Source organism: Podarcis cretensis (assembly GCF_951804945.1).
Source record: "Podarcis cretensis genome assembly, chromosome: 14".
NCBI classification, from domain to species: domain Eukaryota; kingdom Metazoa; phylum Chordata; class Lepidosauria; order Squamata; family Lacertidae; genus Podarcis; species Podarcis cretensis.
The window spans coordinates 34485116-34502651 of record NC_137183.1 but is presented as its reverse complement, the minus strand read 5'-3'; the positions used below and the strand labels follow the sequence as shown (position 1 = coordinate 34502651).

At 42.2% G+C, this 17536-nt stretch overlaps 1 protein-coding gene across 37 annotated transcripts in view; it reads left to right on the top strand.

The window, feature by feature from the left end:
* RBFOX1 (RNA binding fox-1 homolog 1) overlaps positions 1-17536 on the top strand; it is a 1485186-nt gene that overhangs the window by 1418923 nt on the left and 48727 nt on the right. For 33 of the 37 annotated variants that reach the window (XM_079952530.1, XM_079952520.1, XM_079952526.1 and 30 more), the window contains 2 exons: positions 4116-4155; positions 15991-16055. In XM_079952530.1, coding sequence (XP_079808656.1) covers positions 4116-4155; positions 15991-16055 — 105 coding nt within the window. The remainder of the gene's footprint in view (positions 1-4115; positions 4156-15990; positions 16056-17536) is intronic. The other 4 variants (XM_079952553.1, XM_079952527.1, XM_079952521.1 and 1 more) reach the window with 1 other exon arrangement.

The window sequence follows — 17536 nt, the reverse complement described above, 5'->3', positions numbered from 1 at the left end:
TGCAGTCCATGGGACTCTCAAGAGTCTCCTCCCGCACCATAATTCAAAAGCATCAAAAGGCAACTATGCCCTTTCAAAATTGTAGAATTACAGTTTTGGGCATGTCAGTTGCACATGCGGTAAGAAGAATACTTCAGAAAGCATCTGTAATGATGCCCCTAGTTTCAAAAATCTTTTGGTCTCTTTTCTTCCCAACCTTCTTGTTGGGATGAGTGGCCATGGCATTATAGGAAAGCTGAGTGGGAGGTGAAAGTCAATAGTCATAGTTATCTAGACAACACTGAACCTGGGAAAGAGCTGCAAATGCCTACAGCTTTTCCTTATAGCAAAAATTTAGGGGAAGAGATGTAGCTTATAGGTCATGTACATTACTTGGATGCAGAAGCTCAGTTTCTTCCATTTCCAGGTAAGCTTAGGTGAGGCTTTCCTGTCTGAAACCTTGGAGAGCTGCTGCCAGTCAGTGTTGACCCTGCTGAGCTACGGGGACCAAAAGTTTGACTTAAGTAGAAGGCACTTTCCTGTGTTCCAGTGTTATTAATTTGTCTAAGTATTGGTATCTGCTTTGAGAATTCTCAAAGCAGCTTACAAGCAAGAATAAAAGTGAATTAAACATATATGAAGATGAACAATAAAACACAGGGGAGCAGCATGAAAGCAGACAGCATAAAAACATATATCTCAGCATTTTTTAAAACTCCCATATGTATCTCCCCACCCTCACCCCATTTCAAGCTGAAAGTCCATCTCATCAGACTTTTGTTTGATTTATTTAAATGCTTTGAAGCATGGATGGAGAAACCTTCCTAAGCACAAGAACTGAAGGCCATTCCCTTCTTGGCAATGTTCCAGGGTCCACATGCCAGTGGGGTGTGTGTGTGTGTGTGTGTGTGTGTGTGTGTAGATGCAAAAGTACATGGAGCAATGAATATAAATGTTACCTTTCTATGCCTAGCTATATTCTCCATACCCACACACTCACAACCAGCCTTCTCTATCTGCTCTGTTCAGGAAAGCAAGAGGCATCATTAGAATTCAAGGGCACGTTCCAGCCAGGCTGGATTGCGGTGTGACAGGGAAGTGGCTATAACCTGGAGGCTGAGGGCTGGATAGAAAGGCCTGAGGGCCACAATTGGTCCCCCAGGTTTGAAGTTCCACCCATTCCTCATTTTTAAGATTTCTTAACAGTTTTCAGGGCTATGTAACAAAAGTATAAATCAGGAGTCAGCAAACGTTTTCAGCAGGGGGCCGGTCCACTGCCCCTCAGACCTCGTGGGGGGCCGGACTATATTTTGGGGGGTGGGAAATGAATGAATTCCTATGCCCCACAAATAACCCAGAGATGCATTTTAAATAAAAGCACACATTCTACTCATGTAAAAACACATGATTCCCTGGCTGTCCGCGAGCCAGATTTAGAAGGCGATTGGGCTGGATCCAGCCCCCGGGCCTTAGTTTGCCTACCCATTGATTTAAAACCAACAAATGCACAAAACAAAAAACACCGTAAGTCAAAAGACACCCCCACCAAAAAAAAAATGCTCTAAAATTTACAATGTTTGTGCAAATAAGGTCTTCCTCTGGTGCTTCTCCTTTGTGGATGCACCATGTACCTCTGCTAAAGAATCAGGGCCTCTGCAGAAGGCCAAAGTCAGACCTTCACTGCTTTATTTTGCACTTGTGGCCATACTTCTTGAAACTCCACTCTCAGCAAAGGATGTAAGATGGCATCATTTTCCATTCTTCCCTCCATTTGTTGCATGCATCGCTGTTTCCATTCCGTTACAGTTCATCTTCCACCAAAAACTACATTATTTGTCTTGCTTTCTGCTGAGGCACAATTACATAACTTAAATAATTACATTGCTATTATGTGATTCTGCACCATTCATTTCAGTAGAAAGGAAACACAAAGCAAATGTGGAGGGGGCATAATCAGTTACATGTTATTTGTGAACTAAAAGCATCAGTGAATATGTGATAGTAACTGGAATGACATGGGACAAATAAGTGAGCATCAGCAATCTCTACTCCCCTTTTCTTTGGGGCCCAAGATCCTATATCCTGAAATCCTGACTACTCAAGGCAGAAATTTCCCCCCTCTATCTGCAAAATGTGTTTTCCTGTGGATAATTCTTAGATTTTTTTTTGTGTGTTAGCAGAGCATTAGTGAAAAACCTATCTAGACAATGCATTCAGCCTGGTGATGTTTTGGAGTGTGGTTTCTTTTGGGAAGTCGGGTGGATGAAATTGGATTAAGGCAAGCCAAAAGCTCTACATGCAGTTTGGTTTTGTTATTCATATAACCGATGAAGAAAGTAAAGAGGGGAAAACAATTGTCTTAGTTTTTATTCAGGTAATTAATAATCAAATTACTTCCGTATAAATTTACATATGAATAAAACAATTGTTTTGAGGGAGAGAACTATCAAAATATTTTATTTCACTTTTAGACCACCCTTCATTCCATAAAATGTTCAGCATAACCCCCAAAAATAAAAAAAAATAAAAATTTCAAAACATCACTGGAAACAAGCTAACATGAAATGAACAACACCATTTCTCTCTCTCTCTCTCTCTCTCTCTCTCTCTCTCTCTCTCTCTCGTGTGTGTGTGTGTGTGTGTGTGTCCCCTAGCAACTCAATTGCTTGCATATAAGGAGAGCTCTTGGGTGGGGAGTCATACCATTCTCCCTCCCCCTTGCCCACACCTTCCCAGATACTGAGAGAGGCTGACACTGTCTTAAGTTTCATGGTGGGAGAGAGAAGGGATATGCATGTAATAACAAAAACAAACATCTAGCAAGCTAAAAGTTAGCCACATCTGATCTAAGTGACATTATATGCGACTAGCTCCAAAATAGGTTTCCTTGATTCTACCCTAATTTCTGCCCTGATTGGTGACCATTGTCATGAGAGGGACAAGGAGACTGCAATGCTCTGGATTCTCCTTGACCTCTCAGCAGCTTTTGATACTGTTGGCTATGATGTCTTCCTGCACCACCCTAAGGCTGGTTGTTGGGGCCACTGTGTAGCAGTTATTCCAATCCTAGCTACAATGGTGCTTTCAGAGAATGGCACTGAGTGATTTCTGCCTCAGCTCTGACTTGTGGGGGTTCCAGAGTGTTTCACCTTGTCTCAAATTTCAGTGGTGCCCTGTGTGAGGCCAAAATTCAGTGCCTCCTCCTGCCTCTCACACTCTATTCTAGATAATAGTTGCAGTGTCCCCGAGGCTCTGCACCCAGTGCAAACCAGTCATACTCCCCTAAATCCACCTCTGGTGGCACCCAGTTCTAGATCTCTGTGCCATCTGAATCAAGAGAATGGACCACAGGTGCTCATTTTGTTTTAGTGAATGCATTGTTGTTTTCAAATTTTGAACTGTGTATATTGCTGCCTGGTACTTTTTGGTGGTGAGTGAATTATAAATACTTCAGAGATATAAATAATACACAGTCCATAGAACCATCACAAATAAGTTTGCACTAGATTCAGAGCTAAGCTGGATATGATGGCAAAATGTGCGATTAAGATGATAGGCTCATCCTGTTCCAAATACAGGTAAATGTTAAGGAGCACAGTTTTCCTTATACAGTGGTACCTCAGGTTACAAACGCTTCGGGTTACAAACACTTTGGGTTACAGATTCCGCTAACCCGGAAGTAGTACCTCGGGTTGAGAACTTTGCCCCAGGATGAGAACGGAAATCGTACGCCAGTGGTGCGGTGGCAGGACGCCTCATTAGCGAAAGTGCGCCTCGGGTTAAGAACAGTTTCGGGTTAAGAACAGACCTCTGGAATGAATTAAGTTCGTAACCCGAGATACCACTTTAATAGACGAGGAGTGATGACCCTCCAGAATCCTTAATTAATGTGAAGTGTCCCACCTTGAGCATATTTATATATACTTATATAAATCAATTTATCTATCAATCTATATGTATGTATATTTGTGTAGTGTGTGTGTGTGTGTGTGTGTGTGTGTGTGTGTGTTGGTTTGGTTTGATTTCTTGTTTTTGTTCTCATGATGAGACTAACCTTGAGAGTTCTGGGGTTGGTAGTATTTGCATGTGGAAATGCACTAATATGGATGTTCTTCTTTGTGTGTGCATCCTTGCAGTGTTGTTTACCAGGATGGATTTTATGGTGCAGACATTTATGTAAGTATTCATTGATGTGCATGCTGTGCATTGCTGGTGTCACCTTTATTTTTTACTTGCTGATTTGTTTTGTGAGTTTTGCTACAGAAGCTTTGACTCTGTTTCATCCATTTTTCTATCACCGGAATATTAATTAATTTTAAAAAGCACCAGCAAATAAAGAGATAATTCTGTTTGGAATCTCTCTATATTCATTACATCTATCATCATTTGGTTAGTTTCATTCATTGATGACCTTTACGGAGGTGCGCTGAGTGTATCTGTACCTGTGATGGTCACCTTTTCCTGCTGACAAGGCTCCTATCCATTCAAAAACATGGAAATTAATCAGGTGATCCCCATTGCTTTACCTACACACCAGGAAAATAAGCTTCTCCTGCTAAATTCCTTCATCTCAGAATACTCTTAAAGGCACAGAAGCAAAGTGTCTGAAAATCCCATTTCCCATTTGCTGATTTCCATCATACCAGCAACCAGTGGAAGTATTGTACTGTCTTCATCATGTGTATGTCTTGTGCCTTCCTTGAATCTGGTTTCACATGTTCTGCAGACCTGCATGCAACCACAGATACAGCTTTGGCAGTTCAATAGGTCAACCAACTGCCCCAAAGCGTTGGCCTCCATAGCCTCTATGTCTTCTAGTTCTTAGTCACCATCAGTTCTAGCAATAGATCCTTACCCTGTCCATTCCACTTCCAATGGCGTCATCCAATGAGACTGAATGTTGGGAGATGAAAGGATGGGCTTCTTCACATAATGCATAGTTAAACTATGGAATTTGCTCCTGCGAGAAGCCATGACGGCTACCAATGCGGATTGCTTTAAAAGGAGATTAGACAAATTCATGGAGCATCAGTGTCCTAGAGTCCGCCTACATCCTTCTCAAAGCCAGGCAAGTGCTTACCAAGCTTTGGGAAGGAGGTGGGAGGGCTCTTAGACTCTGCCAGAGCCTTGTGCCTCCTTCCCAAAGCCTGACTTAAGCCAGAGCCATGAAGGCTAGGGAGAAGGCATCAAATGGGCTTGCACAGGGCGGCATATTGCCAAGGCCTATGCCTGGTGATGACTATCTATGGAATGCTCTTCCTAGGGAGATGCCCCTGCTGCTTCTCTGTCAGTTCTAAGGTGCTAGGCTAAGACTTTTTTGTTTACCCCAACCATCAGTTAATTGATGTTGACTCCTCATCGTTTAGGACTTGGCCTTTATTAATATATTGTTGGATGAGTATGATTCTATAGCTTGTATTGTTAGGGTGGTGGTTTCTTTTAATTCTCTCTGGTTTTAATTTGTTTTATATCCTGTATTTCATTGTCAAGTTGCTTGAACACACTTTACTGTAAAAAGCCACTGGTAATCATAATTTCAATTAACAACAACAACAACAGCAACAGTAATCTGATGGGTCACTGTAAGGCCAGGATGTTGGACTAGGAGGACCTTTTGCCTGATTCAGCAGCCAGGCTCTTCTTAATGAGGAAATTCATGTTGCTCCTTGATCATACATTGGAACAGCCAGTTGACAGCCAATGGGTAATAACCATAATTTTATTATTTATACCCCACACATCTGGCTGGCTTGCCCCAGCCACTCTGGGCAGCTTTGGGTCAGTATGTATGGGTCCTTCAAGAGGGAGAAACAGAATAAGGGTGCATTCAGATGTTTGTTTTCCTGATTATAATGCTAGCCCCTCTGTCCCATTTTCTAATATTCCTTTCACACGGCAGTAGCTATTGTGTTATGGAACTGTGGCCTTTTGACCAATATGTCGGCATTTCACACTACATTTCATCCAGACTAGTGGACATCTTTGGACACTCACCCTTTCCACACACGTGTGCTTCTGTTCCCCCATAATTCCCCCATGAAAAGCAGCAGGAAAGAACTGTATGCCCCAAAGAATACTGCCCCAAATTTTGTCACTTTGCTCCTGTGATTATCTACATTAAGGGGTCTGAAACCGGATTTATTTTTCTTTCTGGAATCAGATAACATGGAAATGAGCACTAAACATGTTGCAGTCTGCTAAATTTTCAGAAGTGGCTTTGATGTACAGTGGTACCTCGGGTTAAGAACTTAATTCGTTCTGGAGGTCCGTTCTTAACCGGAAACTGTTCTTAACCCGAAGCACCACTTTAGCTAATGGGGCCTCCCGCTGCTGCTGCGCGATTTCTGTTCTCATCCTGAAGTAAAGTTCTTAACCTAAGGTACTATTTCTGGGTTAGCAGAGTCTGTAACCTGAAGCATCTGTAACCTGAGGTACCACTGTAGTGTGAAAACTCAGATAGAATGCCGAATTTAACAGTCAGGGAAATGGAAAGAAATGCTGTGTGGATGCAGCATAAGATTGCTTTCCATTGGTGTTTTCAGACTGCAAACTAGGAAATATTGTGGTTTCTTTGAAGTTAATCAAGACTTTCGGAATGAAAAGACCAAAGTAAGCTTTCCTGGGCAGGAGAAATGGAGAGACTCCCATAACAGAAACATGGAAATGTTGGGTATAGCCTGATACAGTTCATACGAAGTAACAATTGTGTTTATTAGATCTGACTTGCGCAACTTTCACATAAGCTTTTGCAGTGCATACATACCCTTGATACTAGAGATTGAAGTGTAAAGTTAGGGTATTTGAGAGCAACAGAACTGGATAATGCTCATGACAAGTTCTGTGACTTCCAAAACATTTAATAAACTTTAAAAATTTCTCTTTGTACATTGATAATTCCATAAAGAATTAAGCTACTCCTAAACCATACTGGGATGCGGGTGGCGCTGTGGTGTAAACCACTGAGCCTTGGGCTTGCCGATCAGAAAGTCGGTGGTTCGAATCCCCACAACGGGGTGAGCTCCTGTTGCTCTGTCCCAGCTTCTGCCAACCTAGCAGTTCAAAAGCACAAAGTGCAAGTAGATAAATAGGTACCGCTCCGGCGGGAAGGTAAACAGTGTTTCCGTGCGCTGCTCTGGCCACATGACCCAGAAAAACTGTCTGCGGACAAACGTTGGCTCCCTCAGCCAGAAAAGCAAGATGAGTGCCGCAACCCCAGTCGTTCTTGACTGGACTTAACTGTCAGGGGTCCTTTACCTTTACATTTAAACCATACTGTAATTTCAGATCTTAATCATATATGACAGCCTTCAATCACTAAGCAATCAATTCTAAAAACAGAGCTAATTAAACATAATTTTGTCACTACGTATAGCTTTCTGCAACCTAATTGTGTTGCTGTTGCATCATCAGCATTGGTATAGCAAGAGATTGATTACATTAAATTGGAATGAACATTAAGAATTCATTAAGTGGTACTTGGAGGAAGGGAAAACCTATAATTTTTATTTATTACCAATGTTACTTTTGAGACATTTAAGCTGAAATCATTTGCATGTTCAGTGACAAAAAGAAGGAGAAACTTAGCTTCTAGGGGATATGAAGACTTATTTTTGTAATAGGGAGTTTTGATTATATATATATATATATATGTGTGTGTGTGTGTGTGTGTGTGTGTCAGGGGCTCAGGAGCAGAAGCACAGGGGAGAGAGGAAATGGAGAGCGAAGGGGAAGAATCTGAGGGCAGCGTAGGGGAGTATGAAAGTGGCCCAAGAGATTCAATGAGCTTCTCCAGCGAATCAGAAGATTCCCAGAGGGGGGCGCCGATGGCCAGGGCAAGGGGGGTCCCAGGGGGGACACACCAGAAGCAAGGGGCCAGCGGAGACTCCCAAAGCAGCAGCGGGAGATCAGGACCAGCTCCTCCACCAGAACGTAGTGGGGGGGGAAGAGTCCCATGTATCAGGGCCAGCTTCTCCTCCAGCAGGGAGAGAAGATGAATCAGGGCTGGCCACGCCTCCATCGCAGAGTGAGGGAATGGAGGGGAAGTCAGGTCCAGCTAGCCTCTCCGAAGGGGGAAGCAGTGACAGGAGCAGTGTGACGGTCAGGAGGAAGGTTGCCGGCTGGGCGCGCACGCCAAGTTCGAATGTACAGGCGCGCGGCACAGCAGAAAACCAGGATTGGGAACCAGGTCCTAAAGCCCGCCGGAGGCAGGGGGAAGACTCAGGGGACTCAGCGTCAGAAGAGTCTAGAAAGGGCAAGACCCCAGCGGACAGGCGGACCCAGAGGAGGAAAGAGCAAAGGAAGAGGTGGAGCAAGGCTAGAGTCTTAAACTGGTGTCTGGGGGGAGGAGATTCAGACGGAGCTTCAGCGGTCTAGAGTTTAAGACGTAGAGCTGCGCGCCACGGCTTTGGAATCGAAACTGCACTTCAATAAACACTTTTATATATAACAACGGACTGGCGTTGGTCCTTTGTGAGCTGGGACCTCGGGCAGCCCTGACAATATATATGAAATAAATGCAATTTGAAATAGCTGTTTGCAACACAGAAATGTAAAAACAAATGTAATTTAGAAGCACATTTGATAGTTATTGTAGTAAAGGAAGTTACTGCAGGTATTTTGCACAAAGCAAAAATCAAAGTTTGGGAATTCTTCCAGTGATGTAAGACAAGTCACCCAGACTCACCTTGAGGATTATCTCAGGTTTTCCAACACTTCTGTTGAACACTCAAAACCAACAGTGGGTGTTTTCCATAACAGCCTCTCCTATTCACAATCTTCCTCTTTACCTTGGCAAAGAAGAAGTGATTATATGAGTATATGAGGAGAAAATGGACATAAAATTTCATATATTAGTGAAAATAACACAGAATTGCATGCAGTTAGGAAAAATTGTATACAGTCTATATGAAGAGAAATGAGCACTGTGACACTCATGAATGTTCACAATGCTTTTAAACATTTGAAGATATTAATACTGAAACTATTGAAGATATTAATATTGTGCAGTTTGAAGCAATGGGATGAATAAAAACTGACTCCTCTTAGGGGAAAAAATTGTCAAGACCAAAATATTTGGTTCCAAAACTTTACTAACAGAACTTTCTTCAAATTGACACAAAAACCAAGTAATGATACATTTAGATAGTTGCCTGATGTTAAATGCTTGTCCAAGCATACAAATATGGAACAACTCCAAACTGACCTAAAATCAAAGGTCTTTCTCTCTGCACAGACTCCATTTCAGCCTGGCCCTGATTTCTCTTCAGGAGAGGGGTCAATAGCCCACCTTTGTCTTTGGTGGCTTTCAGAGAGCAAAGATTCACACAAAATAGTGATTTTCAACTTTATACATGCGATCTAAGGTTAAAGCAGCATGTGAGAGAGCAGAGATACATCATCAGTTAATCAACCTGGTGGCACTTTGAGAACTCCTAGTTTAGCTCAATATAATTTTGCAATATAAACCCTTTAGCAATACACATTCAGAGTTATTTTACATTTCAATGTACAATTAAACAATTAACAGAAACTTCCTCCTCCTTAATATCAGCACCGTTCTTGTAGAACTCAACAGGGAAGAGGATGGGGACAAAGCAAGAATTAGTTGGCTCTGTTTCCCATGAGCTCTGGTTCCACCTACTTTTGGGTATCCCTGCCTTCCAGCCCAGCAGTCCCCATGGCTACCAACCACAACTGATTATCATTTTTTGGTACCCTTGATTTGACAGATGAATGGATTGATTGATGATTTGAAGCATCTCAAGGAATGTTCAGCATGGGAGCAATTCTATTTAAACTGTGTAAGAATTTTCTGCCTCATCATGGCTCATGTGAAGCTTCCTTTTCCTTGGCAGTGAAGGCCTGAACAAAAATGGAAAGCCATGGTTCAACTTTGATGGGCTCCGCCGAGTATTTTCATATTTCTTCAAGGAGAGCACCTAGACCACAGCTCAATTTTCTCTCTACGGTTGTTTTCACTCTGCCCCTTTCCATTGTTTGCTGAGGAGAATAAAATCTAGATGTGTGGGGGAGAGAAAATATGTGATTCAGAATTTATTAGTTCCCTACAGAGTCCTGAAATGTTGACTGGCTCGGAGATCGATTACCACCCAGCTCTGGCTCAGTTAGCTGGTTTAAGTGGAATAAACCAAATCTCTGTGGTGAAGAGAAGGGAAGAAATAGAAAAACCTGACAGCAGAGACATTGCTTGGACAAGAACAGCATGAGAGAGAGAGAGAGAGAGAGAGAGAGAGAGAGAGAGAGAGAGGATGTGGTTATGGGCATATGTGGATTTACACATCACATGCAGGGTGAAAAGTATTAAGGAGAAAACATTCAGAAAAACAGAGCCTAAGAACAAGCAAACAAGAGATCTGGCAGAAATGGTCAACTTGCTGGAAAAGATGTCAAAAGCTCATTTCTCAGAGATAAGCCAGCTTTGCAGTATGAGGTGTTGGAACACACACGAACACATGCTGAAGGCCCCAGGTGCAGTCCAGGTAGAGGACTGAGAAAGATTCCTTCTCTGGAATCATTAGACGTGTGTGCTTTTTGATGTCTATTTTGTTGTTTCTTCAGCTTGTAAACCACCTTGTGTACAGTAATATAGAAAGGTAGTATACAAATTAAAAGTGAAATGAAATGAAAGGGTCCCACCGGCCTGCCCAGTATCGGGAGATGCTGCGGGGACCAGTGTGCTTTAGCAGAAGGCTGCACCCGCCTCAATGGTGTCAGGAGATGTGCATGACTTCATGTGTGATGTTACGGGCCCCCTCAACCTTGGGGGCAACCTGGTGCCTCTGAAAGGATCTCACATACAGCTGTATACACCTAGGACTCTTTTAAATTATCAAGAACCCTGATTTGCCCAGGGATCCCAGGGTCAAACACACACACCCCTTTCTCGTTAATGCTGAACATGTCAACCTTGACTGATAGGGACATCAGAATATGTGCTGGGGGAGGTAGCCAACAACAGGCATGAACCCACTTTCTCCCTCATGCAGTTAGGGCTAGGTGGAGAAATCTAGCTCTGTTTGCGTTTTTATATGAAACTATATATGGGCAAAGGGATGCGGGTGGTGCTGTGGGTTAAACCACAGAGCCTAGGACTTGCCGATCAGAAGGTCAGCGGTTCGAATCCCCGTGACGGGGTGAGCTCCCATTGCTTGGTCCCTGCTCCTGCCAACCTAGCAGTTCGAAAGCACGTCAAAGTACGAGTAGATAAATTGGTACCGCTCTGGTGGGAAGGTAAATGGTGTTTCCGTGCGCTGCTCTGGTTCGCCAGAAGCAGCTTAGTCATGCTGGCCACATGACCCAGAAGCTGTCTGTGGACAAATGCTAGCTCCCTCGGCCTATAGAGCAAGATGAGCACCGCAACCCCAGAGTCGGCCACGACTGGACCTAATATATATGGGCAAAACACAGCAAAATTTTGAGAGTCGCACTGAATTTTGCAATGAAATTCTCCAAACAGAGAAACAAATTCTACAAAAATGCATATGTGTAAATATAAGATGCAAAAGTTCATTATTTGAGGGGAAATTCTTTCAAATTTGCAGGCAAAAATTGCATACTAAAAAGTGTCCATTAGGAGATATGTGCACTCAAATGCTGGCTAATTTTTGTGAGGGCTTTTCTTAAACACACACAAACTGATACGTTAATGTGGCAAACTGAATTTAAGATTGGGGGGAAATGAGAAACTGAAAAAAACGGAGATTGACAGAAGAATCAGACTTCTCTCTGTTAATCTCTCAGGAATGGGGAGGGGGATATTGAAACCCCTTGTCATTGTACCAAGATTATACTGCATTTGTGTTTTATCAAAACACAAGTGCATATTCAAAGAACTGTATGAAAAGAATACAAATGTGTATTTATTTACTTACAATGTATATGTGTGATTCAGTAGCTTGGGGGATACAAATAGTATGCACCAACCCTGGAATTCATTTTCATGAGTTTCCTAGTTAAATTACAATGCAGGCAAAATGCAGGGTAGAGCGAAACCGAGGGATTATAAAGTGACTGGATGGGGAAATCCTCTCCTCCCTAAATTGTTGTGCTCACTTCAGCAGTAAAAGCCAGGAGTTGGGAAATCTTGTGAAAGCCAATTGATCTCCCCTCCTCTTCCTTATCTTGTAAACTATGGGGGACTGAGAAGACCCTTGAATCCCAGAGGAAAATGGAACGGGCAGATTCTAATTGGGATGTAAATGTTGTTTGCCTTATCTATGGAGACCGGGTTCTGACTGTTAATTGGCATGCTGTGAGATCATTTGGAAACGGTTGATATAACTCCGTGGTCCATTGAACAGGAAGCATGGCTGTTTTCACAGTTTGATCATCAATGCATCACTGCACACAGTTCCTTTCCAAGACCCCCCCCCCCCCATCCCCACCCCTCACTTGCTTATAATGGAACAGTTTTACTTGTCACATACAAGTAAATGTTAATTCTGGGGGAGTGGAATCCTTTGTTGCAAACTATTCAATAATCCAGTGAAGTTAGAGCATTCATATTTTAAGTAGTGCCAAAATCTGTCCTCCAAATTCTTGCAAGTCCCCACCCACCCCTTTTCCTTGCTTTGAAGGAGATTTCCATTTTCCTGCCTCATTTTCAGGGCACTTGAGAATTTATTAAGACTTTCTGGGGATGTGGAGTTTTGAATGTATCTCATCGTTGTGAGTGGCTGAGAGTGGCATATGTGCTCCCCCCACATAACATTTTCCCAGCATTCTGCAGCCTCCCCAGCTGACCATGCTCCTGATCGTACCCTTGGAAGGAGTTCCCCCGTGATGGGTTTTAATGCAGACATGGGCACCTGGGGAGACTGCCGAGTGCAGACCACTGGTGAGATGAGTGGTAGGCTGAAAGAAGTGGCACTCACAAGCAATCCTTGCTTCACTCAGAAGTAATGTATAAACGCATTATTAAAATAAAATAAAAAACACCCAAGAGAGTTTCACTAAGATTTTCTCTCCCCTTTGATCACTTTTGAATGAAATTCCTATTCTCATTAATTTATAGAGAATGGTTAACAAAAGATGGGAGAAAAATTTAGTGTACTGCTAATTTTAGGCATCCTTGTATCAGGGTTCTATACATATCTCTGTTCAGACTTCAAGGCTCTGTTTTGTAGCTTCCTTCTTCCCTAAGCCATAGGAAGTTACAAAGGGAAGCAACTTGTTCTTGTACTGGAGACTTGTGGCCTTTTTCTATGTCTAATATATGCACAGGCATCAACTCATAGGGGCCCAGATCGCTTTGCTCCCCTACCAGTAAAATATTTGACGGAGCCAGGAGGGGAGGAAAGTTGATGGGCATTGCTGCTTTTTCTTTTCTTTTCCACATTAGGACTTTGTTTCCCAAGAAGCATTCTAAATGGACTTGTAAAAAGGTTGCTTAATGGCAAGAAAGCTGGGATTGGGCAAAAACCTCTGACATAATTTATTACAGTCTTTATGACTGGAGAGAGAGAGAGAGAGAGAGAGGGAATGCAAACTGCTTTTCCATGGGGCAGATTCAAAGAGCTCTACTAGGATGAGAAAGGAAGCAGAATCTGGTTGCTTATCATTTTAAAAAATTAAACTAGGAGTGCCTAATTCAGATGACTTGGTGTCAGGGCTGGTTCATATGCAGGTCAGCACACAAAAAGCAGTCTTCCTCTCCTAGGGTTCTCTTGGTGGTTCCCCAGCTGGGGCCTCCCACCATTCCTCATCATCCATCCAGCCATTCCTCATCATCCTTGACGCCTGGAGGGAAAAAGCTCCCCAACTGTTGTTGTTGTTGTTAATCTGCCCTTTACCCCAAGGTCCCAGGGCAGTTTACAACAATTGAAACTAATATTTAAAAGCAATTTAAAGCAACTCACTGTCACAGAAATAAGATGGGTCCTAAAAAATATGCCCAAGCAGGCAAATACATAATTTTGCAGCCAGCCTTCATTGATTTTGGGTGCAGGTGGTGCTCAACCAGATGTCTAGAAACTTGGGCTTGAGGAGGGTTCGGTTCTAGTCCCTTTTTTTAGTTTTAAGAATGCAGAGTAGCCCTGGACCAGTCTCTTGTTTTTGAGTCAACATCACAGAACTGTTTTGGAGATAAAAAGTGGAATGGAGTGGGGAATAAACCTTCACCAGCACTAGATATGTTTGTTGCTGGGATTCGGGGTGGGGCTTATCTCCCACTCCCCCAATATTTTATTCAGCTTGACGCCCCTAAATATATGTCTTTCATTTAAAAGTATGCATGCATAATAAATACAGAAGTTCAGGCAAGCAGTCAGATAGAGGCTGCAGTGCTAACCCTTTTCAATAACTACATATGTTTAATGTTCTATTATGTTTTTTATATATGTTGGAAGCTGCCCAGAGTGGGTGGGGTATACTACTACTAATAGTAACAAGGCTACAAGCAAGTTGCAACCAACAGTGCAATGTAATTGGAGGTATTCACAGATGATCACAAGTGAATTGGAACTCCTGTCTAAGAAACGGCATTGCACCATCTTATCAAGATTCACCCTGTTGTACAATCTCTTTTAAAAGTGTTGAGCCAGATCCCGTTTGTCACTTCCAAAGTAAATCAGGGGCCACATACAAGTAATAAAATATCTGGCAGATAAAATGTCAACATGTGAAGCTAGTAATTTTATTTCCCTACTAGGAAAGGCTTGCCCTATGTGATTTGTGCCAGTCACACAGATGTTAACGTCACAAGGAGTCATTCACTTAGTTCCTGTTCCTATACTTCTTGCTGCAACTCCTTCCTCTTAGAAGTGGACCTCTTCATCAGGGAAGATATAGAAAATACCTCACATTCCTTGCTTCTTACTGCTTAGCAACTGTGATGAAGTGGCTAAGCAGCAGTAGCATCTCCCTATCTGCCTATTCAGCCGTAGAACATTGCCTCAGCCTTTTGCTTTCTGACTTTCTTTATCAATGACCAATTGATTTACTTTTTTTAAAAAAAAGAATGCTAAATTTCTGAACCCTTTTCTTGCATGGTGTGGTGTGGGAATGACCATGAAGATGAACTAGAAATTGTTCAGAGCTCTATCCTCGGATGGAACCCTTAAGTTCACCTGGCAATTATAGGAAATAGTCAACTTCATTCATGCCAGGCATTGGGCACTCCCAATCAGTGCATGGCATGATCCATCACCCACACCCCTGCCTTCTGTTGATTCTCCACATGTGGTAACCAAATGTAAACTGCAACTGTACTTGAAGACTACATTAATAATAATAATTCTATTATTTATACCCTGCCCATCTGGCTGGGTTTCCCCAGCCACTCTGGGCACTTTACAGCATATTTAAATAATAACCAGTTGTGTATTCTTTATCTCCTTGACGTCTGAAGGGAGGGCATTCCACAGGGAGGGCACCACTGCCGAGAAGGCCCTCTGTCTGGTTCCCTGTAACTTTGCTTCTCGCAGTGAGGGAACCAGCAGAAGACCCTCGGAGGAGGACCTCAGTCATTCACAGTCATGGTTTCCTCCTCTCTCTCCATGAATCTATCTAATCCCCTTTTAAAAAAGCTGTGAATTACACACTTCGATTAAGACCACAATCTAATGCAAACCTGCCTAGGAGTAAGCTCCACTGAACTCAGCTAGACTTAACTTCTTTACAGGCATAGCAAGTCTAACTATGAGGATGAAACTCAGGCTGGACTCTGAGGCTGGACTCGCATGCACATTCCAATAGGAGTAAATCTCATTGAGACCTTTCTGAGCAGGCATGCTCTGGATTTGTATGTAAATTCATATTTCATTATGCCTCTTCTGATGTGCACCAGCTGATTCAGCTTATGTACAAGCTGGTTTTAGAAACTGCCATTAACAATTACACTGTTTGAAGCTCTCTGTAGCTGTATGTGAAACTCATAAACCAAACTAATTGTTACTAATTATTTGTGGTGTTGTGTGTATGTAGTTCTCCCCGCCCCTCTAAATTTGTTACTGTCTGTAATTCTAATCTGATTAGAGTGTCTTTGTGTTTTAGGGTGGTTATGCTGCATACCGGTATGCCCAGCCTACCACAGCAACCGCAGCTGCCTACAGTGACAGGTAAAAAGTAATTTACTGCTGAATACATACCTCAGTTGGAAATTGTGCTACTTAGACACCTTGTGCTCTGCTTAGGTTTCATGTTTTCTTGCTCTGTACATAGCTGTAGTCTATAAGGCTACATAGTTATAATCCATGAAGAGCCATTACTAGAAAGGTTAGTTGCCCACCTTATAAGTTATTGGATAACTGCGTAGTCACATCTAAACCAAATTTACCATGAATTTAGCAAGAAATGGAGAGACTGCACATGGCTCTCCAAAGTCTGGCATCATCCTGACATTTAGTTTTATGTTCCTTTACTTCTTGAAAGATAAATCCATGTTAAATCCTAATTAAAACCAATGGAAACAAAAGATATACAGAGCTTATTGTTATTGGTGGGAAATGATCAGCAGCAGAAACGAAACAGTGCTTTCTTGCACCCCCCAATTTTGGAAGCAAGTCCCTGTTGATCTGGGACTTAATTAGTGGGCAAACATGCATAGAATAGGATGGTAATAGCACAATTCTGTTTCTGTTTATTTAGAAGTAAGTTCCATTGAGTTTGACAGTGCTGACAATCTCACAAGTGCAGAGCAAACCTCAGTGGGACTTACTTCTGAGTAAACATTGCCTGTCACACTGGTCCCATCATTTCATTGCCCATCCCACTGAGCTCAATGTGTAAGTGAAGCCCAGCCTTCACTCTCTCCCATTGCAGTCAGTGGAACTTACATACAGATGCTTATTCATAGTTTGATTATGTCCAACATCACTGGGGGAGCAAAGAGATCCAACTCAAATAAAATCTGATCACACAGAATGGCAGACAGAATAGAAATACCTTAACTTTGACAACATCAGCTTTCCATTGAAAGAGAAAAAATCAAATAGATATTCAAAGAAGCAGAGGAAAGGAATAAAATACCTGGATGATTTGCAAAAGGTCTTAGAACTCTCATTTTCACTTACAGAAAATGTTCAGGCTTTGTGAGCTGTTATAGGGAAAATGGCACCTCTGGAAACCTAACTGGGGAGAGTTTGTCAAGGAAGCAACGGTTAATGAATTTTATCTTTCCATTCCTTTTAAGGTGGGGAGTGGCATTAAATTAAAAACACATAATAGTGGAACAAATGGTACATATGCATACATATAGAGTATATATCATATAACTTTAAAGTGCTGTTCATGGATTCAGTTCCCTAAATATCTATGTGGAACAATGAATGAATGTTGAAATGTTCTGCATGCTCAGTTGCTTTCTCAAAGTGCTGCTTATTCTGGTAATGAAGAAACACATACACATGTTTGGTGAATAAAATCAATTTGCATGAGCTGGCTGAGGCATGCTGTGTCTGACAGGTAAGAAAGTTAACCTTTTTTTTCCCCACTCTGATTTACGGATTAGTCTTATCACTCCAGTTCTGCTATTTGTGCCTGGTATGCAACTGGAGTTCTGAGTTTTTTTTGCTTTTCGTTCCTTACTTGGAATATCCGA